The sequence below is a fragment of the Lotus japonicus genome, chromosome 2 (assembly GCF_012489685.1).
Source record: "Lotus japonicus ecotype B-129 chromosome 2, LjGifu_v1.2".
NCBI classification, from domain to species: Eukaryota; Viridiplantae; Streptophyta; class Magnoliopsida; order Fabales; family Fabaceae; genus Lotus; species Lotus japonicus.
In genome coordinates this window covers 47,620,081-47,646,096 of record NC_080042.1, presented here as the reverse complement: position 1 = coordinate 47,646,096, position 26,016 = coordinate 47,620,081, and the positions used below count along the sequence as shown (strand labels likewise).

Here is a 26,016-nt window from a genome sequence, read left to right as displayed (position 1 = left end):
AATTCTCTTTTATCAAATTTAGTCCTTCAAATTCACTTTTATCAAATTTAGTTTTTTTTTTCCCTATTCCACTTCTTCTTCTTCTTTCTGTCACCCATCACTCATTCTCCTACCATTTTGGTGGCGAACCACCACATTCAAACCTTCTCTCATGTCCCCCAAACCTCTCATTCCTCTCCTCCTCCATCTTCCTTCCAACCTCTTTCTCTCTAGCTCTGTTTTCTTTCCTTTGAAAATTTATGCAACCTGGTAATTAGAAAATGATAATTCCTTCAAAGCTATCACGATTTGAGTGTGGTGTGGTTCGCCAAAAAAATAGTGGGAAAAAGGGTAATGGGTGGAGGAGGAAGAAGAAGAGGAAGAAGTGGAAAAGAGTAAAAGGACTAAATTTGATAAAAAAAATTGATGGACTAAATTTGATAAAAGATAATTTTGAAAGGACTAAAACTGATGTGAAAGCTACATGTTGACGGACACCTATATGTGACTCGAATTGCCACGCAAGGTGATGATTGGGTGAGAAAAATTTCAAACATGATTTATGACGTTATGATGACTATTTTTAATCAAACAAAATTTTGCAGGGATTAAAGAACTATGAAAAAATTTATAGGCACTATTTTAGATTATGGTCTATAAGTTAGGGACCCAAAATAAATTACTTATGTGAGAAATCATTTGGATACATATGTAAAAAGACTTATTATAATAAAAATGAATCAACTATTTTCTTGTTAAATCTACTAACTTAAGAAGTAAAATCCAGTTTCACTGTTCATGGCCATCTTTTTTTTTTGGTATCAAGTGAATGTTTGTTGGGCCTATTGGGTTGTCTGGGCTGTATGGATACTAGCAGTCTGCTCACCTAGGGTACTGTTCATCGTCAGGAAAAAAGTGAGCATTACGCAACAGAGAAAAAGAGTGAGAGATTCAAGATGAAAGAAACAGAGTGTTTCCACTGATATTATTCACTGCTTCGTCTCCATTCTCTGAACAAAAATTGATTCTTTCTTTGTGGGTTTTGTTCAAAATTGGGTCGATGGTTGATGATAAAGATTGCAACGCTGAAGCCTTGATCTAGCGAAGGAGACCCTTTCTGTTATCAGGGATTTCCAAAGAATTGTTGAGAGATTCTGTCATTGTGGCTTCTGGTGAGGATATTGTCAGATTCTGTTCATCTAGGGCTACCACATACGAACCTACCAGCTTTCTTGCCTAGACTCGAACTCCTACTGCTCCCACTTCCATTCACAGTTGTATTGCTTCATCCTGTACTTCCTCGCTAGCTATCATCTATCTCCCTATCTCTGTTTTCCTATATGATGGTACTTTCAATCTCCATCAACAGCTGTGGCTTTTGCTTTACAGGTTGTGCGTCTAAACCCTACCTCCCCATCTAATTCCTTGAAAGCTTGTCTGATTTGATTTGGAGCATGAGTAGTTCGTTGCTATAAATTGAACCATTTTGTACATTCATTTTCACTTTGTGGTCTCAAGCCAGTGCCCTCTCTTTCTCTTTGCTATATTTCTGTTGATTTTATTTTGTGTAAATCTCTATTGGAGATATGAGTGGCCATCGCACAGGTATAATTTTAATTTGGTATGATAATTGATTTTGGGATTCCATATACGCACAGGTATACTGTTTGTCCTTGGGTGCAGCTATTAGGAATTGAAATTTAATGAAATTGTGTGGTGGGGTTGGGCTTCTTGGTTATATTTGATGGGTTGGTAGGGAGGTATGGTACCATCTTGAGGCTATTGTTTTCTGGGTATAATAGGCCTCTGGTAACCTTGCAGATCGATAACTCCTCCCTTTTCTGGTTTTTCTTTTTGTTGATGTATTCTTTCTATCCTTTTTTCTTTTTGCTGTAATCCTCTTCTATTGCTTCTCCCTTGTATTATGGGTTGGAGTACCCCTGGTACTCCCTTATAATGCAATTCTTTGGCTTTCAAAAAAAAAAGGACTTTAGAATTTATCCTTGACAAACTTTAGAAGTAAGGGGTTTTGTCTCATAATTTCTTCTTCACAATTTCTTTTTAGTTTGGGAGTGTATCACAGGGGATGATTTTATTAGTATCTTGAATTGCAATGTTATGCCAAGTTTTCGATGCTATTGTTTATTGATTTGGGCTTGAATGATGGCAGGAAGGAAAGACATGGTGTGTATGCAAAGCCAGCTCATCAAAAAGAGGTGCAGATTTTTATTTCTGTAAATGGTTAGTCATGCCTTTGAATGAATAATAGTTACTTTATTTACAATTTCAAACACATGTAGTATGTATAACTTATATCTCATCATATATCAATTGCTCTATTAATATTGTTTTTGTTCCATAATTGGTCTATTAATATAATGCTGCATGAGTATTTATATTACCTTTGTCCATTTTTTTTTCTGCTACCACTTAATCAAGTGTGATTAGAACTACAAACATTTAATGTGTCAATTGCTAATTTTAGCAGGTGATTCAAGAGAGTGGGAGCACACACACACACTTCTACAAAATAGTATGGATGGAGAGGATCCAAATCAAAAGGGAGGTGGGTATATTTAATGAACTATAGATATCATTTTATGAGGTGGTGATATAGGTTGCCTAACTGCATCACATGATCACCTGCTAAATCATCACCACTCACCCATTGAAACGATTTTTATATTTGTTGATTATGTATAACATGCGGCTGTGAGCATCATGAATATACATGCAAGTTTTTTTGTAGTGAAGAATTTTCTTTTCTGAGTTAATTTACTAAATTGCTTGAAGAACCATCTGCCACCCTTTGAATAAATCATTGGCTTTCATGAAAATATAGGTTGAAAAGGGCTACTTGGTCGATCTTAGAGATGAGATTATGTTCAATCATCATGAATTTCCCTTTTAACTTTACTGTATTCATAATGTCATGAATGCTACTATCCTTCTATGGAACCCCCCCCCCCCCCATAGCTGAAGCAGTTACAATTCGTGATGGGTGAGTTGTATGTGTATAAAGATAGTACAATTTCCTCCACAGCATTGTTTGTTATACCATATTGCTTAATAATTTGTATGATTTGAATGATTATGATACAGCAAGGTTGGCTCTTCATGGCATCGAGGCGAACATGCCATTGGCTGAATCAGAAGATGATGATGATGTTCACATACTAACTCAAGAGGAGGAGTTTTTAACTCTTTATCCTAGGAAGGATCTGAAAGAGCTCAATGAGACTGAGGAGGTTGTTTTAACTTAATCACTCTTAGTTTGTAATTGATTCTTTCCATTTAAATTGAAAGTTTATTATCAATTCATATCACTATTCACAGTTTATCACGAGTGCATTCTTTCATGTAGGATGGTGTGTTTACGGTTGTAGCACGACTTACTAGCCTTGCTGAAGAGGAGAAGTGGTGGTACTCTGCATGCAGTTGCCACAAGGCAGTAACAATTGAGGATGGAACATTTTACTGTTCTAGATGCCGCAAACCTGTACTGTCCGTAACTCCTAGGTGACGCAGTGTTCTGGTTTTTATGATTTTGTTTTAAAATCATCAAACGCAGTTGTTGAACTAATTGTTTTCTATTTACTCTAATATCAGGCTCAAACTAAAGGTAGAAGTTGAGGATGCCTTTGATTGTGGTACATTTGTCATATTTGACACTGATTGCCAACTACTTCTTAACAAATCGTGCAAAGAGTTGGTCATGATCTCAAAGGTTTAATGTGATATATGAAGAATTTTTTATTGGAAGAGCTGGACATTACTTGCTATAACTTGTGCTAATAAGTTCTGACTATATTGTTTTTAGGCGAAGTCTCCATATGAATACCCGGCTGAGATTGAGACTATCATTGGTAGAGAACTCTTATTCAAAGCTGAGAAGTCAATTGGCCATGGGACCAAGTTTGATGATTCGTACAAGGTTAAGAAAATATGTTCCTAATTCGCTGTGATTGAGAGTTTCAAGAACAAGTCAAAGGTTCAAACCCTAAGCAAGGTATTCATTTCACTATCTTGCATGATTATGTGCTGATTATTACTATGTTGATTAATATTACTCACTGTTTTGTTGTATTTGTTCTATTGGCTTAGATGATCACTAAGGGTAAATTTCCAAAATCCAGTGGTGGAACTGATGATACAATTGGTGACTATTCTGCAAAGCTGTCCGAAATAGGACCCAATGTTGTTTCACTTGATGAAATTTCCCCCGGAGAGGGATCTGTTGCATGCTCTTCAGTCCAAAGTGTTGGTAGTGATGTTAGTACTACAATGCCTGCTAAGAGAATGAAGCTGCGTTCTGTCAAGCTGGAGAAGGAGTAGAAGTTGCAGCTTACTAATTTTTTTTAGTATAAGTTAGTATATGTTAGTAATTGAACCCCTTTTCCCAGAAGTTAGTTTTTTGTAACCTACGTGTGTCTTTATTATTTACTAATGCGTAGAATTTTTATATAAATATATATATGGGGTTTGTGACATCCTTGGTCTTGATAGATTTGGTTTGGTTTGTAAGATGAGTTGATCTAAACTCATAGTTCACTCTTCACTTTTGTATTCACTTTTCATTAATCTTGATTAAGATCAGTTTTAGTACAAAGCTTGCTCCAATTTGATTTTTTTTTAATTAATTACTTTTGTGTATGTCACTAATGCAGTCACTGTATATTCCTGGTTAGTAGATTGTTGAATGCATTTACACAAACCGTGTCAAACAGCCACATCAATTGCTCCTTGCCGCTTTGTCAATTGATCAATAAATTTTATTTTGTTATAGTATAAAGTTAATTACAATTAAAAAACTCCGTAAAATACAACGAAAAATACTTTAAACATAATTTTACTACTACTATATATCTAAATCTATGCCTTAAATTTAATTAAATTATAAAATTACGTCTAACATGTTTGAGTATTGAAATGTATAATGTGGTTCAAGTTTTTTTTTTGGTATTGACAATGTGACATAATGATGTTTATTGTATAATGTGCATCATTTTTAAAAAACAATTTAATTAAATGTAATAAATTAAGAAATTAAACTTCCGTGCAACGCACGGGGATAATCCTAGTTAAAGAAGAATTACAACATATGCTCGCACTTTACTTTTTGTTCTATTTCATTTTTACTTATTTTTAAGGGTTAATCGTCTACTTGGCCCCTGTCTTTGTCTCGTCGTCTGGAATTAGTCCCTCCCCGGAAAATTTGCAAATCTGGGTCCTCTCATTTGCCATTTGTGTGGAGCAGGTCCTCGCCAGAGCTCCGACGAGGGGTGATTTGGCTTGCTGACTGGTTTAAAATGCTTACGTGGATTTAAAAAATAAAAAATAAATTACACATCATAAAATTTAATTTACTTAACAAAATTAAAAACAATAAAAAAATTAATTCTCCCAAAAAACAATCATAGTTAAGTTAAACCTAGAAAATCAAAACATGTTCATCTCCTTCATAATCATCTTCATCATCTCACAAAGATCTTCATTTTCTCCATCCCATCATCTTCATCCCCTTTTTCAATGCTCAAATTAAAACAAATTAACCCAACAAATTAATGCCCCAAATCAAAATAAACCCCAAAATCAACCCCCAGATCCCCAAATCAGAACTGTTCCGGCTTCTTCTTCCTCATCACCTCCTTTGACTCCAACTTCTTCTTCCTGTTCTAGCTCTTTCTCCCAGCAAGCAAGACCAAACCCAGCAACACCACCCATACCCAGCAACCAAAACCAAACCTGTTTCTCAATTCAAGTCCAACCACACTCACGACGAAGCTGCTCAATTGCAGGAGAGGAAGAAACACGTGAATCAGAGCAGTAAAGAGAAAGGGATACAACTTTAGGGAGAATCAGAACCAAACAGGGAGAAGAACTCCACCGTTTTGCAGTAATTTTAGAGAGAGAAACCCTAATCCCAAACTCTGACACACGATTGGGTTGAAGGTGAAAGAACGAACCCAGAAGCGTGAACCTTCATCGAAACCTAACAAACCCAGATGCGCCCGGTGGCACGCCTCGCCGGCGAAGCTCGTCCTCTGATCCAACGTCTTCTCCGCGGTGACCTTGATCTTCGTTTTCTGGTCGCTGGCGTTCAACCCAAAGTCACGGAGGTCACCTGAAATCGAAGCTCGATTTGAAGTGGTGGACATGTTTCCATATTCCTTTCTGGTCGATTTGGGTTTGTTGCTTATTGTAGGAAACAAATATGGGTTTTTCACGTTCTTTTCTTTTGTGTTTCTGGGTGTTTTTCTTCTCATCTTTTTCAAGTTTCACCATTTTCTTCACTTTCATACCACCAACCACACCAGCATCAAGGGGGAAAGGTGAACAAGTGGCGATGGTGGGGTGAAGAAGTGGTGGGGTGGAGAAGAAAGGAGAAGTAGCGGCGGTGGTGGGCTGAAGAAGTGGTGGGCGGCTTGTTAGGATGGAGAAGATTGGGAAAATTTGTTTCCCTTATTTTAGGGTTTAGGATAAGTTTGTTTTTTTTTTTGAAACTGGGTTAGTTTGTTAATTGTTTTATTAATTAAATTAGAATCAGTTTTTTTTTATTTGAAAGTTAGGATTAGTTTTGTTAATTTAATTAAAACTGATTTGTATTTTTATTTTATTTTTTATTTTTCTTTTCCTTGACACGTCAGCCTCATTTATCCAGTCAACATGCCTATTCATCACTCGCCGGAGCTCCGGGCTCCGACGAGGACCTACTCCAGACTTATTGCAAACGAGAGGACCCAGATTCGTAAATTTTTCGGGAATTGACTAATTTCAGACGGCGAGATAAAGACAGGGGTCAAATAGACGATTAACCCTATTTTTAATATCTCTCACTTATTTTTCGATCATATCACTTATCGCATCTCTTATTATATCTCTTCACAAAATAAAAGGAGAAAAGTGTGAACTGTGAAGAGTTCATTTTTCAAGGTAGAGTTGAAAAACTAGCACGCGGTAAGATAAAAAGAACTTACATTACATTTAATAGCCACTTGATCTGTATACGCCAAATAGGCAAATACCGAGTAGTCTTTTGCATATTGAAAAAGCATAGGACCTAATCATGTGAACAGTAATTGAGAGCTAATCACGTGAACACTATAGGATCTGTGCAAAAAAATTGTTTCAAATATGATCATTTCGTGATTCTAAATGTTGATATCGAGATGAGTGTCTATTGGAGTAGAGTAAGGTTTCATATAAAGGACAAATAGATAATTGATCTGAGACGCGCGCATGTGTCAGTGGAGTAGTTTTTAAACTTTTTATGCAAGTTGGTTACTTCGATTTGCAAGTTTTCCCATTAGGATTTCAATTAGTTACTATATAAGATTGCGTTTTTTTTTAAAGTCTAGATAAGATTGTTGTGCCAATTAAAATAACATTCGATATTATTAAGGCTATGTGAATGTAGGATTAAACTATTAATTTGGGTATGTAGACGTTTCAGCCTTATGAGACCGTGACACAATTCTACAGATTCGTCATTTGCTTGCTCGATCGCGGATTGTCTCCTTGGTGTATATCATTTGTGAGAATAATAACGTAGTAGATTGTATGGCACGTCAAACTTCTAGTCTTGAGTCTCAACGCCAGATATGAAAATCACCTCTTCTTTTATTTTTGCATAGTTGTATTTTTACGTCGTAGGTAGTCTTTGCTCTTCGTTTAGTCTTCCTCTTAAAACCCAAAAAAAATAATTATTAACTCAAGTGGTAACAACTAGGGGACATAGGGGTTGGGTGGGATTAGGGCTGGCCCTAGGCCTGTGCAAGCAGACCCACAGCCCAGGGCCTCCAAAAAGAAGGGCCCCAAAAAAAAATTCGAATTTTTTTTACAGCAGTTATACTTAAAGGACCGCTCTAAATAGTCTATCTTTTACGGCGGTTCGGACCGCTGTATAGTTTTTTACAGCAGCGAGCTCTACTGCGGGTCCGAATCGCTGTAAAAGGCCAAATTTAACCGTTGTAAAAGGCCTTTTTTTGGCGTAGTGTTCCTTTAACTTGCAGAACCACACTCAACCCAACCCCCACAAATACAACAACAATCCTTCACCATCCTCATCCGTTCACCACTTTGAAACAATTCATCGAACTCAATCTATAACCCTGTTTACCCTGATTTTTAGTAAACGGTAAGAAATTCAAATCTTGATGATGTGGCTGAACTTAGATCTTCTTTGAGTTCTTTAACCGAAACTAACGTGCCCAAATTTAAGTGTAAACCAAGGAAATCATAGTTAAGAATGTTGGTACAAAAAGTGATTGAAAATCAAACGAAGGAAAAAGACAAACAAGAACTAATTTTGCATAAATTTAAAAGTGGTTTCGAATGGCACATACTCAAGCATTCTCAACTTGTATTAGTCACTTTTGCTTGGACTTTGAACATTTCAGAGAATGATTTCGAGCAACAATCTGCGAATCCCTATTCAAATTACAATTCTGCTATGTATATGCAAAAACTTAGCTGACGACTAAAGGGAAGAATCTCGATCTTACACTACAAATCTAACCTACAATGCAAGACAAAAAAAATATAAATTTAGAAACTAAATTAAATAAAAAAGGAAGGAAGCACTTACTTGGAGACATGTGAGAGCTAAGAGGCTTGCAAACCTATATATAGGTTACCGACCTATGTCGTAGGTAAACCAATGAAAAATATGTCGGTATTCTTACGGTCAATTATAACGTCCAAACAATTATAACGTCAATTCTTAGGCTGAGTTGTGACATTTTATGTTTTTAGCATCATTATTTGTATTTTAGTCATTCTTAGTGTCTTTATTGCAATTTTAGCCTTAAATCATGTCGTTTTAGCTTTTAGTCATTGGTCTAGCATGTTAGAGGAATTGAGTGTAAGAATGGAATTGTGGAAATGAAACATGTGCTTAGTATAATCTGAAATCTTTGGCTTGATGTTGCTTAATTTGATGTTTATAAGTTAGTACAAAGGAAAACTTGCTTTTTCATTTAGTGTGCAGCCCAACATTTATTGCTCATGATGAAGGGTTTCTGGGAATCTTTTGGAACCAAGAAACACAAAGGTTGAAGAGTAAAGGCTAATGAGAGTTGTTTCAGAAGTTGGAATGAAGGCTCATGAAGGCCCTTAAGTGCATTCAAGACTAGAGAACTTGAGCTGATGGAAGTAAGTGCATTAAAGACAATAATTTGATATGATAGAAGTTGAAGAGCTGCTTAGTGCGTGGAATATTTCTCATAGTGTTCCGTGCTAGAACATAGAGAGGGAAGGTAGTACCCAAAGTGTGAGGAAAGTGATGTGAATGCTTAGAGAGAGAAACTCTAACCGCTTAGAGAGAGAAAATAGAACTGAATTTCAATGCTATTATTTCTCAAATGAGCTAAGAGTCGCTTCCAATTGATATCCCCTCCTATTTATAGAGGTGGAGTTGGGCTTTGGCGCCTTTAGTCCGTCTAAATGGGCCAGTTGGGCTTCGGGAAGGGACGCCCAAGGTCATGGCGTGTCCTACGCCCAAGGTCAGGTCTCCTGGGCGAGGGATCTTGGGGTCTCGCCCAGTCCACAAGTCCACAAGACACCGAGCTCGAAGCATGAGAGCTAAGTGTGTCTTCAAACAGAAGAACAAAGGCGAGCGCCTTAAAAAACTAATCAACGCTAAGACCTAAAGCTTAAAAATGAAGAACAATGGCCAACATGGCTCGGCGAACAAAGCTTTTAAAATTCATATCCCAAACTTTTTGTTGCGCTCCCCTTCTCCGGGCGGTCCGAGTCCACAGGCAGGCTTGTGGCGACGGCATCTGACTCGCTCGCCTCACTATAGCTATGCACGTGCTCCGAATCGTGACACTTTGACACGTGTTTGGCCTTTCCAGGACCTATTTGCGGTGTTTTGAAATTCTTTGACATAGTGTTGATGTGGCGCCTTCCCTCGCCCTTTTCTCCTTCTTCTTTGGAGTAGATTCTCAACCTCGGGGGACCCACGGCTGGGTCACTCTGGTGCCCCGGCCAGGCCGAGAGCGGTTTATTCCTCATCAGGTTGGTTCTGAATCTTATTTGGCTCGCCGGTACTTCCGAGTTGTTGTCTTCTTCTTCAAGAGAAAGTTTCGCTCTTGGGGTCTTATCCCAACTTCCCCTTTTTAGTTGCGTCGAACTGCTTGGCGCCCCCCCAGGATCTAAGTTGTTCCTTCGAATAGGTTTCCTTCTTTTTCCCTCCATCGCCCCCTTCTCTCTTTTCTTTTAAGCTTTTTATTTCTAATGGTTGTCCTTTGTCTTTTTGTCAGGAAAAATGAAACTCTCTACCGCTGAACTGTTGGAGGCCTTCCTCTCTGGGAACGTCAAGGCTTCTACTCTTGTTCGCGCCAGAGAGAAAAGGCAAGACTCGCCGGTAGATGATGGTTCCTCAAAAAAGAAGAAATTAAGCGAGCCAGACTCTCAAGCTTCTCATCTGGATACTGCGAGCGAAGGGAAAGTTATTCCCGCCTTCTCTGCTTCAGTTGGTGCACATGACTCCTCCCTTCCTGATCAAGGCGGCGAAGCAAACACTTCCTCGGCCGAGGATTTACCTTGCCCACTAACTCAGACGAAGACCTAGCCTTCGCCATCTTTCGTTCGTCCTTCTTCCCCCGCCCATGCGACTCATGATTCGTCTAACCCTAATTCTTCAAAGGTTGGTGACGGAGAAGGGGGGCCTTCTTCAAGTTGTCCAAAGGATCCTTCCCGCGATTCCACTTCTGACCCCTTTTCCTTTTTGCTTTCTCACCCCTATCTTGAGAAACTGAGGGAGGTTCCCAGTCAGAACCCACAAGATGTTGCTCAAGAGGCTGTGTCAAACCTTCTCCGCGCAGACTGTTTGTTCGCTCAGGTGGCCTGGCAAGCACGACACCTCACCGGGATCGCGGGGCTTCGCCAGGAGGTGGAGAAATTGCGCGCTGCAAACCTTCAGGCCGACAAGACCTGCTCCAAGCTGTCCAACCAGCTGGCTTGTGAGGTAGAATAAACCAAGAAAATGCAGAAAGCCCTCACAGAGGCAAAGTTTGCCCAAGCTGCAGCGGACGAAAAAGAAAAACAACTTGAGGACCAGGTTGAAGGGCTCCGCAAAGACCTCAGCACCAAGGAAGCCATTGTCGCTTCTCAGGAGAAGGACCTTTCTGCCAAGGGCGAAGAAGTTGCTGATTTGCGTAGGAGATTGGCAGATAGGAGCAAGACGCTCGCAGATGCCCAGTTGGATCTGGAGTCCAAGTGCAAGCTCTTGTTGGAGAAGGATGCTTAAGCCTTCGCCTTGAAGGAGAGGATAAGGAGTGAAGCTGCTCACGCAGTTGCCAATGAACGTATTCGTGGTTTCCTGATCGCCAAAGCTCAAGTCAAACACCTCCATCCTACCATCAACCTCAACCCTATGGGAGTTTTCAAGAAGATTACCCCCGCCGGGCTGGAGGGCCTTGATGATCCGCCAGAGGTCGCCTATGTTGACCTAGGAGATGTTGTGGAACAAGAGGGAAAAGACAAATAGATATGAAATTTTCTTGTTTTGGATTATTGTAATGTCAGTACTTCTTTGTTTGATTTGCATTTTACTTTGAGTTAGTTAGTTCAATTCTAATTCCCTTATATTTTATGCATGCTTTAGCGCTTTCCAATTTTCCTCTCTCAGGCCCTCACGATTTCCTTGTTTCTGAATTACGTATGACGACATTGGTGGTGTGCTGGGTTCAACTAGGACTTTTTGCTCAGTTTTTGAACCGAGGCTTTTGTTTTGCACACACACGTATTTCCCGTAAGATCAGGTACGACCCCACCAGCCTTATTAGGCGGGGTCTTACAGTTGCTCAGGGCCAAATGGCCATATGGGTTTACCCGAGACTTTTAAGCCTAGTTGAAAAATGCTCGCCCATATTTCGGGGAGATTATCGGGATAAGAAGCTTATCCGCACACATCGTCGACGAGTGACGGTGAGTTGCATCGGCTTCTCCGGAGCAATCCCCAGACATCAAGGTCGTGTTGGGATTGCCACCTTCAGGGAATTTTTCCCACCGAGCTCTCGCCGCAATTCAGTGTGATTGAAATTGCTGGATACAATTTTTGTATTTTCAATCAGACGTGATAGTCAACAAACTCCCAAGATGGAGAACAAGAACGTGTCTTTGTTTTTACCATTTAGGTACTTTGGCCAATAATTTCTTGAAATGTCGTACAAAAGTATACTTCTTCATTTTCATTTTCAACTCTTCAGCCTACGTGAGGCACGCTCCTTGCCCTTGCACCAAATCCAACTTTCAAAAAGAGTGCATCTTTATTTTTAGTCCTAGCTTCCTGTTTGCTTCCTTGGTTAGAGTATTACACCCAGCATTCCATCCTTGTCGCCCTGCTTGACTTTCTTGTCGTAAGAAGGAATCCATCGTTGCTCATCCTCCCACTCGGTGTGCCGGGCTGACTTCATTGGCCTCTTACTCCCATCCACTAGCTGTTCGCATTTCCTCTTATCCCGACGACTCTGCCACTGTTTATCCTTTTCTCCAGCCTTCTCAGAGAGCTGGTCTAATATGGGTAGCCCCCTGGAAGTGGTTCCTCCTTGCTCCCCACTAAAGAGGTCGGCGTTGTCCCTTACCAGCTTACTTAGGCGTCGTTCTTGTTCAATGGTGAGCCTGGGCTTGATCGCCAATATACCTCTACTGGTAGCGTTCATGTCCTAGCTCTCGCCGTACCACTCACTGTCTACTTGAGTAGAGGATACACTCTACCCCACCCTTCGGGGTTCCTCGCCCCGTTCTTTCTCTTTCTTTGCCTCGTTCACCTTCTCGCCGTCCTACTTTCTTTGTTCGCCTGAGATGCTCTGGCTTTGTGCCGCTGGATGCCCTTGCTCGCCTTCCGCCACCCGAATCTCATGACACCTGTGTCCGCTTCCAGCCCCCCTTCTACCATACAAGTTAAGGCAATGGTCGCGGCATTTCCTCGCCCCTTCTTGGTCTATTGTTATCCTCTCTATCCTTCCGCAGGGCAGCGGGTACTTTACCGCAAGGTGGGCCGTGGATATAACTGCATGGAGGAGATTTAAAGTGTTTCGCCCTATGATGACGTTATAAACTGCCACGACTTGGAGGACCAAATATCTTATCTTCAAGAGCTCGGCGTCCTCGCCCACTCCAAAAACTGTGTCCAATTCCACATAGTCGCATACCTGAACTTGCTTCCCCGAGAATCCTACCAAATTTCCTGTGTATGGCCTTAAATCCTCGTCCCTCAGTCCCAACTGCTCGAATGTGTTCCCGTAGATTATATCGGTCGAGCTACCTTGGTCCAATAGCACCCTCTGCACATTGAAACCTCTGATTCTCACCATTACCGCCAAGGGGTCATCTGTATGGGTCTTGATTCCTTCAAAATCTGCAGACGATACTACTATGTCTGGATGTTTGCCCCCAAACCGAGCTGGACAACCTTGCATCGGTGCTGTTACCCCTGCCTGTCTTCGCCCTACTGTTGATACGCCATCGCCACCCTCGCAACCCCTAGCAATGATCACGTTAGCTGTTTCCACCATTCCTTCGCCCTCGCCGCTCTCGGCTTCCTGAGCCTCTTTCCTCTTCGCCGCCCATGGCTGTCTTGGCTTGATTAGCTGCCTGATTTGACCCTTAAGCGTAAAACAGTCGGCGGTGTCATGGCCTTCCAAGTTGTGGTACTCACACCATTTGGGCTGATTCTTCGCCTCACACCCTGGGTCCATTCTGCACTCGCCTTCCATGTTCATGTCCTCAATTCCTGCTTTCAAGAGTAATTTTGTCAATTCCTTACCTGAGCACCCCTTTGGCCTCGTTTGCTGGTTCGCCTCAGCTGTTCGCCGAGAGCGCCGACTGAGTTGCCCTCCCTTGCTTTTCTTAACAGATCTATCGGCTTTTTAACCTTTTGCTCGCGACTTGCTTCCTCATCCTGTATCTGTTTCCCCGCCAGCGCCATGTTCGCCGCCCTCTCTTGTTTCCTTTTGTGTGCTTCAATTTCTTCTTCTAGGATGTAGTCTTGCGCTCGGGCGCGGACTTCCGTCATTGAGATTGCCAGCGCACACGCACATGCGTGGCTCCTGTTCCTCAAACCTCGCGGATGCAGCACTGTATCGTTTCATATATTGTTCCAAGGTTTCACACTCCCGCTGCCGCATATCAAACAGATCCTCGACCGTTCTTGGGGAGAAATGGCCAAGGAATTTCGATGAGAAGTTGCGTAACTTGGCTAGGGATCCTTGAGGCAAAGCCATAAAGCAATCCATAGCCGCTCCTCGGAATGTGGATGGAAACACTCTACACTTTACCGCGTCGGAAACCACGCTCATCGCCATCTTTGCATTGAAACGACGCAAATGATCTTTCGGATCGGTTTTCCCGTTGTACGCCTCCAACGCGAGGTGTGTCATACCGTCTGGCACAGTCACCTCTCGTACTGCTGCCGGGAAAGGCTTGACCTCAACAGCGGCCTCAGCTTCCTCTTCTTCTTGATTCCATTGCCGAAGGTGATAGTACCTCAATTGCTCCTGCAGACATTCATTTTGCAACCGTAAGTCACCACTTAGAGCCCGACGTGCTTCTATAAGGCGATGTCTATCCAACTTCGCGGTGTGCGGGGAAGAAATTTAACTTCGCTCCGGTTCCTTGCCACGTCGTCGGCGAGATGGCTCCATCAGGCTCTGTTGACGAACCGAGAATTCAACCACAAGCCTCTTAATCGCACAAATTTTCACAGAAACTTGAACTTCCCGAAATTAAATTGCAAATCGCGCGGGAACCGAATCACGATCCACCAAGAAAAAATGGAGAGAAATCGCACAGAGAAACAAGCTTCACTCAACCAAATCACGATCCACGTAGTCCGGGAATCGAAATCTACCGATCCCCACAGACGGCGCCAAATGTTCTGTGCTAGAACATAGAGAGGGAAGGTAGTACCCAAAGTGTGAGGAAAGTGATGTGAATGCTTAGAGAGAGAAACTCTAACCGCTTAGAGAGAGAAAATATAACTGAATTTCAATGCTATTATTTCTCAAATGAGCTAAGAGTCTCTTACAATTAGTATTCCCCTCCTATTTATAGAGGTGGAGTTGGGCTTTGGCGCCTTTAGTCTATCTAAATGGGCCAGTTTGGCTTCGGGAAGGGAGGCCCAAGGTCATGGCGTGTCCTACGCCCACGGTCAGGTCTCCTGGGCGAGGGACCCTAGGGTCTCGCCCAGTCCACATAGAACATACATTTTCTTGACCATCCGAATGGTGAGATTGCAGATCTATGTGTTGTGAATAACATATCAAATTTCAACTCAATCCGACAGTTAACGAATCCACACAGGCCATTTTACGAAAAGAGGTCGGATTTCTCAGCACGTGCACGAATGTGCGTGCATGGCTAGTCAGTACCATGGTCATTTTGCATGCGTGTGCATTCTAGACGTGCACGCACGTGCGTGTCTTATCATTTTCTGCTATAAATACCCTATTTTGTAATCTTAGTTGATAAGATCTCTAGAGAGGAATTTAGAACTACTTCTATACCTAAATATCTTAGTTTTTCTGAACAATATCTTGTGTAAGGTGTTTTGGAGCATTTCTAAGGATTCTTCTCAAGTTAAAATAATGATTTTCTTAGCCATGCTTGGTTAATTTCTCTTAGCACTTGGGATGTGAATCCCTAACTTGTTTATGTTTTAGTTTCTGAGTTATATGGAATAAATGTTTTCTTCTATGAGCTCATGTTCCTTGTTTCAATATTAGCTTGAATGTATGCGAGTTGTTTTTCTTATTCTTTTCACAAATGGAAGTTTGGTTTAGAATAAGAGACCTAAGATGGGATTGATTAATTGCCTACGCCTTAGGAATGAGGGTGGGGTCTGGTAGTTGATGGCTTGAAAAAAAAACTTCATCTTCAATTGAATTATTCATAAGTACTTAAGGAATCACATTAATGAGATTTACTTGCAAGCTTTATTTGACTTGAGGAATCAACAATTAAAGAACTAGGAAACATCAACCATAGAATGAACTCTATGAATTCCATATATTCTACTTAAAGCATATCTTGTTTTGGTGAAGATAAACCCAAGTGCTTGTCTTGAACATTATTTTTTCTTTGTTTCTAAATCTAAGCTCTCTACCAAACAAACTTATAATTTCTTTTACTTTTCTTGTGTTCTAAACAACTACTTCATCTTGCAATTTGGTTTAACACACAATTCATGTGGTTCAATAGTCTTTTATATTATTTCGATCGATCCATACGCTTGCGGAATCCGTATCACTAACCATCACAATTCCGAAACAGTGAAAGCAAACAGGTCCTGATTCTCAATTAGCAAATATTCTAGCCTCTTTTTGAGATCTGGAATCTCACTCCTCAAATTTGCATATGGAATCTCACTCCTCAAATATTCTAGCAAATATGCATGCTTGAGTGCATTTCTCGCTGGACTTCTCTTTATTCTTCCAAATCTGACCTAGGATCGGGCTCCGTAAGAATGATGTTATTGTCAAGGAGAAATCGTCAAGTTTTCTTACTCATTTTAATTTACTTTGTTGCTTTTCCATAAACAGTTCTCTTTAAATCAAGACTGCAACACATTCGGGTGGACACTGCTCGTCCTTGTACTGTCACTTTCTTAATCTTCGAAGTGAGGAATCTTGGCAACTGTTTCCCTACTGCAAGTTTAAATCCAAAATGATTCAAGGATGATTGTCCAAGTATACAATCAGAGGCGGAACTACCGCCTGGCTTGGTAGGGCCTATGCCTGGGCTCCAATAATATTTTTTTCTTTGGACCAGGTAGGCTTTTGTGCCAAAAAAAAAAAAGAGAGATTTGGCAAAATTTGAAAGGTACGAAAAAATACAAGGACTTAATCATAAAATTTACCTAGGCTTACTAAAATTTCTGGTTCCGCCACTGTATACAATCATAGGGAAATTATATATCCACTACCAAGTACTGAGTAGTTTCAGCCCGAATTTGACTTCCTAGTCCTAAGGTTGTTCTAGCTTCCACGAACCCTAAAGGACATATCCTAGCTCCAGAAAAGCTAACTAGTTTTGTGGTTACCGGGGTTTAATGGCTTTTCTTGTAACCTAGCCGTTGAAAAAACGCCATGGCCATAATATTTGATGAGCTTCCAGGATTGATCAATACTCTCTCAACCTCAACGTTTCAGATAAGATATGTAACAACAATTGGTACCTCATGACATGTCTCTTGGATTTGGTAACTTTTCCAACCGAACACTGTGTTTGGTTCCCCAGTGGTTGTACACGCCACATTGATTGATCAAGATAAAGAATCTTAGTACTTTTTTCGTGCCCTGACAAAAGTTCCTCCTCCAGCAATCCTTCTACTATCGGGTGGGCTGCCACAACTTTTTCTTCCAGATTGAGGGAAAGGATTCCTCGATTCGGGAATATCGATCGTATCCCAAAAGACAACGCCAAATATTTTTTCCAAAATTTGGAGAGCTCTTATTGCTATACCCGATGGCATTGTTCTGTTCTGTTTCGGCTTGAGATGGTGGTGGCACTGGAACTGAGCGGAGGGTAAAGTACCTCCAGAAGACACACCGCATCTTAAGTCAGTGTGTGAAAAAAGAGAGCCTCCATGAGTCTAAGAAGAAATCAGTAATGCCAAGAATGAATAGCATGCTATGTACAAGAAAGATGGAACCTGTATTTATAGGCCAAGCGTGCATATTTAATGGCTCTACAAGTGTACTAGAAGCCTTTTAAGTGAGGCTTATGAACACACGGTTAGCTTCGTGTTGTCGTGCTTAGGTATTTGTTTTGGCCCTTTTCCAAGCAGGTTGGAAACTATGCCAGTCTCGTCGAGGTGGTCCATTGTTCAACTAGGTCGTTCTGGTCGGGTACGTGGTGTCTGCTTAGGAGCATTACATGTGAAGCCAATCATAGTGTCGTCGGGTCACATTTCTTTTACAGGCGGCTGGAACAAACCCTAAACCCAACCTAAACGGGTCAGCCCGTCTTAAACCCTAAAGTCTGCCTAAAACCCGACCCTATGAAGGTATGAAAAACGATAGAAAGGGGGGTTTGAATAGCGTTTTACAACTAAAAGTTCAACCCACTTGAGATTTAAATAAATCTCTTCAAACACCAATGATAAAAGTGCAGAGATAAGAGATAAGGAAAGCACACAAATGATTTTATCCTGGTTCACTTGATAAATCCTTCAAGCTAATCCAGTCCACCCGTTAAGGTGATTTCTTCCTTCTTAGAATGAAGGCAATCCACTAATCAGAGTTTTGTTACAACTGCACTTGCTACCTGCAAAGTGACTAACAATACACTGACTTAGCTATCACTAAGATTCATTCTCTTAGTCTTCTCTAGGATCCGATCAACCTTGATCTCCTAAAGGTAAAAGAAACAACTGTTTGAGGATGTTGAACATGTCCTGCGTTCGTGCCCGATTGCCCAGCAAGTTTGGAGCCACTTCTGCGCGTTGCTGCCATTGGTGCCATGGCATTTGCAGCTGCGTCCATGGTCGCAGTTGCTCATATGCAACACGCTAACCATGCCATGGCCTGTGCGGTGTTGTGGATTCTATGGACCTGGAGAACTAATGTTGTTTTTGAGCTCCAACCTTGGACGTTGGGTGTGGTGCTGAGGAAAATTCAGATTGCGGTAGTGGAATTCCAACGTTGGGGGAGAATGAATGGCAGTGGAGGAGATGTGCGATTGGACCAAGGAAGTGAATGCGGTGGCACGTTGGAGCTTTGCACCGACGATAGTATGGTTCCTGGGCCTGGTATCGTGGGTGGGGGTGGAGTTGTGCGGGATCGTGATGGTCGCTGGATATCCAGGTTCGCGATATCCTTTGGTGTTGGTGATGCTTTCCTTGCAGAGGTTCGAGCGCTGTTTGAGGGCTTGCGTCATGTGTGGGAATTGGGCTACCGTACGGTGGTGTGTTTCTCTGATTGTGCTGAGATGGTTGCGGCTGTAACAGGGTCCCAAGATGTGAGTCAGCTTTGGCACAGAGAAGTGATTCACCAGGTGCAAGAGCTTTTTCGTCGTGATTGGCACGTGTCTGTTTGCTATTTTCCTCGAGAGCGTAACATGGTGGTAGATGTGTTAGCCAAGTTTGCAACTATGAATAATTGTAGCTGGCAGGTTTTACGATTGCCACCGTCGAATGCTGTGTCCCTGCTTTGTCAGATGTTCTAGCTTAGTCTGTTTTATCTTCATTTGTAACAAAAAAATTCTCAAACCAATCATAAAATTTAAAATATTTTAAAAAATGAAGATATAGGGTTTTTTCGTATGTAAAATAGGAAAATTGGACTGAATTTGGTTATTTTCAAAAGTACGGGGATCGACTTAATCAGACAAAAAAACTAGCTTGACTAAAATACACAAAGACCAAATTAGAGGGACCAAAATGCAATTATACAATGTTGTTGATTCCTATAAATAGGAAGGCGGTGCTGGGGGGATGTCACTCAGTCACTTCACTTTCATACGAGGCTTTGAGTAGCGTTTAATTTCTAAGCTCCCAAGGTTCTTCTTTCTCTCATTATTGTAATTTATACACTTTTAATTACTACGTTTCTATCATTAGTTACTTTTCCTACTTCGAGCTTCTGCAACAATTCATATAAAGCCATATATTAATTTTTTTTATCATTTGTTTCTAATCATAAATATTTACCATATATGTATATGATCGGTGCATACAACTACTCCATTCGTTTTTATATATAAGAAAAATTGAGGAAGGTTTCATCAAAAGTGATTTATATATAGAAATGAAGGGAGTAGTTTCTTCTCATTCATAATCTCATTTATGAGTTTTTCACAAGTTGTTTAGTTAAATATTTGACAGTTTTCTTAAACGAGGTAGTAATGTAATTAGACTAGGTTTTATTATATTACACTGTGACTGCAGCAGGCCTATTTTTTTGGTTACACAGTAGGCCTATTTTAATTTCAATGATAAATATTCGGGATAAAAAAAAAATGATTACATGCATATGAAGATGTTGTTATACAATTAATCTTTTTGTTTGATCATCATATGAGAATGTTAATTAAAGTACCCTAAATGGCTACAATGATTTCCGCATTTGTTTAAATGCAGAATTCAAAGTGAGTAATGTTATTTCTACATATATCTGATCTCTGGCACTCATCTTATCTTACTTCTCATTTTGTATTATAAAAAATATTACTCTTCAAAATTGCATAATTCAGCTAATTGCTAAACCCAATTTAATTACAGCTAGCACAAGGAAGACAAGACGGAGGCGAGCTACAAAATCTGAAGATATGGTAATTATGTTCTTGGACTCCTCTAGCCAAATTATGTCTAAGTGCAGGAATATCTATATGACCTTTTTTTTCATTAGGAATCTATATGACTATCTCTGATACTCATTGCTCATTCATATTTTCATAGCTAGAACTACTGTTCGTTTAGTTACATGCGCCGCAAATATGGCAAAAGCAATTTTATATATACTGAACCATGTTAAAATCCGGTCCATCTATAATCATGTTCTTAGAACTATATAAGTTATTTACAATATATTCTTTCTAATTAAGCTAAAACTTATGCTTTGTTGCTTGTCTAAGTGTTTCCAGGGCCACATAGTTTGATTAATCCATTTAGATGTTCAAGTTCTTACATTTATTTCACAAGTCACAACTTGAATAATGTGATGCTTGGTACTTGTATAATAGAGATAACTTGAATAACGTACGGGTACTTTTAATTTTTTAATATTTATATAGATATTAATTACTTATGAAATGAGTTTGGGTAGCTATATATAAAATTATCCAAAAATTATCAAATATTATATTTTTCGATCCTTTTCTCATCCTGGTACTAATTAATTAGTTCTCAAATTCGATGTAAATGCATCCAACAAATTTCCAAACCTTTCCTTCTATTTCTATATATATGCTTTTGCCCTTGGGATGTTTATGTTTTTTTAATGGTTATGCTTGAAATACTTGAGCAGACTAGCAGAGAAATAGCAGAGAGGGTGTGCGAAATAGTCAAGGAGAAGCTTGGTATAGCTGATGAAGAAACTATTAATTTGGGCACAAACTTTGATGAAGGCCTAGCAGATGAATCAACGATGGTAAGAAAAAGCGTTGTGTGAGCATTAATTAACAAGTTATTTTTTAATGCAAATTTAATACTATATCTACTATCAATTATTGTGTATTTAAAAATTAATTAATATAAATGTGTTGTGATGTCCTTCAATTAGTTGGAGATTCTGGACGCCATTGAGGAGGAATTTGACATTTGCTTTAACGATGACTGCAATCTTGAGTACGTTTGCACCATTATCCGTATCGGGACAATTATTAACGATCGGACCTTTGTTTACCAAAAGCATAATGACCACCAAAGAATATTGCTCGGGGATATGAGATTGGTCAAAGAAAGTTATTTGAAAAAAATAGCTGCCAAAACAGCAAAGGCTCAAAGAAACTTGGACATGATGAATGCAGCTTTGGCAAAAAATTAGATGATGATCGATGCGATGGGAAAGAAACTAGTCGTTCAATTTCTGAATAATATTTTGAGTTGTGATTGAGTGTTTCAAAATGTCCACCACCTCTATGTTGTATTTCTTTTGAATAATTGTAATGTTTATGTGATTCTATCGTCTCTCACATTTCTGTGAGTCTTTAATTTCAAAAAAGTTTGCTTTGCTACCCATCAATTGTATTTCTTTTTCTTATTGCAATCAATTGTGTTCCTAGTGGTTCAATTTCCTGCAAGCTTTAACCAATAACGGTAAATTTCTCTACTCAAGGCCCTAGCGTTAGATCAAATTTCACTCTTACAATTCTTCTGTTGATCCGCCCAAGACCCTCTGAATAATCTACCCACTTCTAAGGAAGTCTTCACGTCGATCAGCGTAATCACTTTCTTCCAGCAACACGACAGCTACTCATAGTACCACCTGTCACGATCTGGCAGTTTGGCGACCGCCCAAGCACAAACAATACAAACAAGGCATGCAAGGGTCAACTTAATGTATAATATACTATAGCATAACTCAGCAAAGCAATATACTACATGTAAATAGGAATTAAAAGCAGCTCATGCACATATTCGATGACTATAAGTCATGTCATTAGTTCGTAAGTTTGTTGCCTACGTGAGTGTGTGTATATATATATATATATATATATATATATATATATATATATATCATAAGGGCACGCACCATGTACCACTATAGTACTTGCATGACCCGAAGGTCAGCCGATTAACCAACACGATTAGGAATCAACTTCCTAACCGATCTATCAACACATGATTAAGGTACATCCCCTTAACCAAACAAAACAACAAGATTAAGGTCCATCGCCTTAATCAAACAAAACAACAAGATTAAGGTACATCCCCTAAATCAAACAGCACACGAGATTAAAGTTCATCCCCTCAACCGATCAACAAACGTGATTAAGGTTCATCCCCTTAACCGATAAAAAAACACGATTAACCCTTAACCAATCAACAAACACGATTAAGGCTCATCCCCTTAACCGATCAACAAACACGATTGAGGTCCATCCCCTCAATCTATGTGAAGCCCGATCTTTCAACAGTCTCAACTTCATCGAGGCCCGATCTATTAATCGTCTCAACCTCAAGATATGTATACATATAATGGGGTTAGCCAAACAAAGATTCGTCCTCACACAGATAACTGTCTAGCTAAAGTTTATTGGCTCTATCGTTTCCCTAGGGTAAACGTCGGTTCCCTGAACAATTGCTTCAACAAGTAAAAAAGTGTCACTTGCACTTGGTGACTTCTCTAGTCACAACGGTTCATCCTATTGATGCCCGCAAATAAAATTCTCTTCCTTCTCAAATCCGGATCGTCGACCCTTCCCGTTTTCAAACTCATTTTCACATCCTTAATTTTTTTCCAAAGAGGTTCTGTTTATCATATAAATGTATTCTATCTTAGATTAATTTCATTATGGAAATTGTTCTCAAAGTTTGAAGTCTTATGTCTCTGTTTATTTAAAAATCTAAAATTCAAAAAATCCATTTTTTCCCCAAGTGCTCTTCCCGTGAAAGCGTTGATCCTCAATGTCAGCAGTAGCTCAGACCTCCCGTAGGATCCTCCTTGCTAACTCTCATAACACACCGTGTTCACAATCGATATAATCTCAACATAATACAACAGTTATGCCTATACAATATTCATTGAAACATCTACTAACAATTCAATAATCCAACATAACTCAACAATTATGTATATCCAACAATTCAATGTATAGAGACTTGTCTTATCCACTAAAAGTTCAATAAAACAAAACCTGTCATATCCACCAACAATTCAATAATCCAGAAATTCAGTAATTTGGCATAAGCCTCAACAATTCAAAATCATTAATAATTTTTGATACTTTGACACCTAGTCATGTTAGATAGTAACTAGGAGAGTTATCCTTACCTTTGTTAGTTTCTCCCTTTCCTTTGTCCTTACTCTGAGCGATCTAACCCTTTGAGTTCCAAGCTTGCTTGTTTCAACCCTTAAGCAAAAGCACGATTACTTAGCCACTAAGAAAACTACTCGACTTAAAGCGACTAATCCAAACAAGAAAGCTCTCTAAGCTATAGGAATGCAACACTTAGACATAAAAAAGAAGATTACCCCGAATGGGTAACTTGGCCCAAAACTCAAGTTTCAAATAAACAAGTAACAAGCAAGCTAGTAAAGTTCTAACTTCGCATTTAAGACACAAAGCTTGTTAACATCCATAAGCGATTATCCTAGTCATGTTCCTAGTGCATCCCGTAATTTTCACTCCTCATTTTCTCCTTTATGGCCCACGACTTCAAGCCTCTTTTTTAGCATACAATTTCATTTTCATTTTTTTTCCTACATACATCATCAATCTAAGCTCATGTGAGGTCTCTCCAAGTAATTGCGCATAGCATGACTTAGCTAACTTAAAGAACAAGTAACACTTATCATTTTCAACACAACACATAGCATATTCTTCACTTAATTAAAAGGCTTAATAGCATTTTTTGTCCTTCACATATCATAATTGACACTTCTGGTCCCTCAAGAAATTTATTAGCCTACAACATCCCTTACCCTTACGTTTACTAATTCTTGCAGTTTTGGTTTTCCTTCAACTTCCATCCAATATTTAACGAATTTTTTATTAAAAAATCAATTAAGAAAAACAAACCATAAAATTGTTAATTAGAAAACATAAAATTGTTTGCAAGCCTTATTTTTAATGTACTTTATAATTAAAAACCGTTAAATATTAGATGAAAGTTGACGAAAAATCAAAATTGCAATAGTTAGTAAACGTGGGGACGTTGTAGGCTAATAAATTCCTTGAGAAACCAGAACTGTCAAATCATGATAAGTGAGGAACCGAAAATTCTATTAAGCCTAATTAAAAAAGCAAGAAACACTTAGCATGCCTCAACTTTCCTTCACAATCACAAACCCAAAACTATCCCAAAAACAACTAAAGAATCATGCATCAATTTTAAGCTTCAAAATATCATTTTAAAACTCAAGGTTTTCTCCTCTCTTGCCAAAAACAACCTTTGCACTCAAAATGCCATATTTTGTTAAAATGATCATAAACTGTACAACAATTTTGACGAATTTTTAAATACATCAAATACACTTCGAAAAACTTAATTATTCTTATCAAGTCATCTATTTAAGTCTTCTTTCTAACTGTGCAAACTTCCTAGAATTTGAACACTTTGTTGAATTAATTAAAAATCACACACTACAACTGTTCTAGAAATGCAGACAACATAAACGGGGGAGATTTAAAAATAAAAACTGTATTAAACTATGAATCTGCAAATTATTGAAATTTTCACAGATTGAAGCCCTTCAAATAAGCTCTCAAACAAAATAAGTTTCACCCAAGTGGTACTTATACATAGAGAGTTATTCTCAAAACAGTACATACTGTCAAGGCTTGCTCGGGCAGGAAATTTTCCCAACATCCATATGCAATTGCGACTGTTCCAGGAACCTAAAACACCTTTCCATTCACACAACATGTACTTTTAGAAGTTAAGTTTCATTTAAAACCATTCACGCAACATGAGAGAAAATGAATCCATATGTAATATTAATAAATCAATATTTATAAGTTAGTAGTTTATTTTAGTGTTGGTGAATAATTAGTTTATATTTTTAATTATTATCATGATAAATGTTCTGTGCTAGAACATAGAGAGGAAAGGTAGTACCCAAAGTGTGAGGAAAGTGATGTGAATGCTTAGAGAGAGAAACTCTAACCGCTTAGAGAGAGAAAATATAACTGAATTTCAATGCTATTATTTCTCAAATGAGCTAAGAGTCCCTTACAATTGGTATTCCCCTCCTATTTATAAAGGTGGAGTTGGGCTTTGGCGCCCTTAGTCTGTCCAAATGGGCCAGTTGGGCCCCGGGAATGGAGGCCCAAGGTCATGACGCGTCCCACGCCCAAAGTTGAGTCTCATGGGCGAGGGACCCTGGGGTCTCGCCCAGTCCACAAGACACCGAGCTCGAAGCATGAGAGCTAAGTGTGTCTTTAAGTAAGAAATAAGGCGAGATCCCTAAGGATACTGACTAAAACTTAAACACTTAGGAAGTGAAAAACAATGGCCAACATGGCCTGATAAATAGAGCCTTTTGCAATCAACACTTTTGGACCTCCAGCCGCGTCCTCTTCTTCCGGGCGACCCAAGTCCGCAAGTAGGGGGACTTCCCCTTAATGAAAATAAGAGAAATGCCTTCTGGCACCAAGTCCTTTCCACCCTCCTTCCGTCTGCCACCCGGGAACCCATTCTGAAAGCTATCTGCCAACCCTCTAAGTTGTCCACCGACGAATCCATCGCCGAGTTGGCCCGCCAGGTCGGAGGGTTATACCACGAAAAGTCCCTCGAAGATGTCCTTACCACCAGCCGGGGCTTGAGCATTCGTCGCCCTTGGAAGTGTCGCACACTCGAACAAGGCGCGGAAGAGCCTCACTTCTTTTATGTTTATGAGTACTTCTTTCTTGATCTGGGGATCAAAC

At 39.7% G+C, this 26,016-nt stretch overlaps 2 protein-coding genes across 2 annotated transcripts; both read left to right on the top strand.

Annotated features, from left to right (window-relative positions):
* The first annotated feature begins 1,221 nt into the window (after nucleotides 1–1,221).
* LOC130738167 (uncharacterized) lies at nucleotides 1,222–4,582 on the top strand. The gene is made up of 8 exons (XM_057590090.1): nucleotides 1,222–1,368; nucleotides 2,150–2,220; nucleotides 2,465–2,545; nucleotides 3,082–3,227; nucleotides 3,344–3,498; nucleotides 3,589–3,706; nucleotides 3,800–3,988; nucleotides 4,084–4,582. The coding sequence occupies exons 3-7, from the start codon at nucleotides 2,515–2,517 to the stop codon at nucleotides 3,932–3,934; spliced, it is 585 nt and encodes a 194-aa protein (XP_057446073.1). The 5' UTR covers nucleotides 1,222–1,368; nucleotides 2,150–2,220; nucleotides 2,465–2,514; the 3' UTR covers nucleotides 3,935–3,988; nucleotides 4,084–4,582.
* A 14,780-nt stretch (nucleotides 4,583–19,362) lies between these two features.
* On the top strand, nucleotides 19,363–21,660 carry LOC130738166 (uncharacterized). Its single transcript, XM_057590089.1, has 4 exons — nucleotides 19,363–19,485; nucleotides 20,207–20,256; nucleotides 20,952–21,074; nucleotides 21,207–21,660. Exons 2-4 carry the CDS (start codon nucleotides 20,254–20,256, stop codon nucleotides 21,468–21,470), a joined length of 390 nt encoding a protein of 129 aa, XP_057446072.1. The 5' UTR covers nucleotides 19,363–19,485; nucleotides 20,207–20,253; the 3' UTR covers nucleotides 21,471–21,660.
* The last annotated feature ends 4,356 nt before the right edge of the window (nucleotides 21,661–26,016 follow it).

Coding starts and splice junctions, on each gene's coding strand:
- LOC130738167 (XM_057590090.1), top strand. CDS start 2,515: ATGGATGGAGAGGATCCAAATCAAAAGGGAG. Junction 3,499..3,588: donor GTACTGTCCGTAACTCCTAG/GTGACGCAGTGT, acceptor CTCTAATATCAG/GCTCAAACTAAAGGTAGAAG. Junction 3,707..3,799: donor AGTTGGTCATGATCTCAAAG/GTTTAATGTGAT, acceptor TATTGTTTTTAG/GCGAAGTCTCCATATGAATA.
- LOC130738166 (XM_057590089.1), top strand. Junction 21,075..21,206: donor TAGCAGATGAATCAACGATG/GTAAGAAAAAGC, acceptor TCCTTCAATTAG/TTGGAGATTCTGGACGCCAT.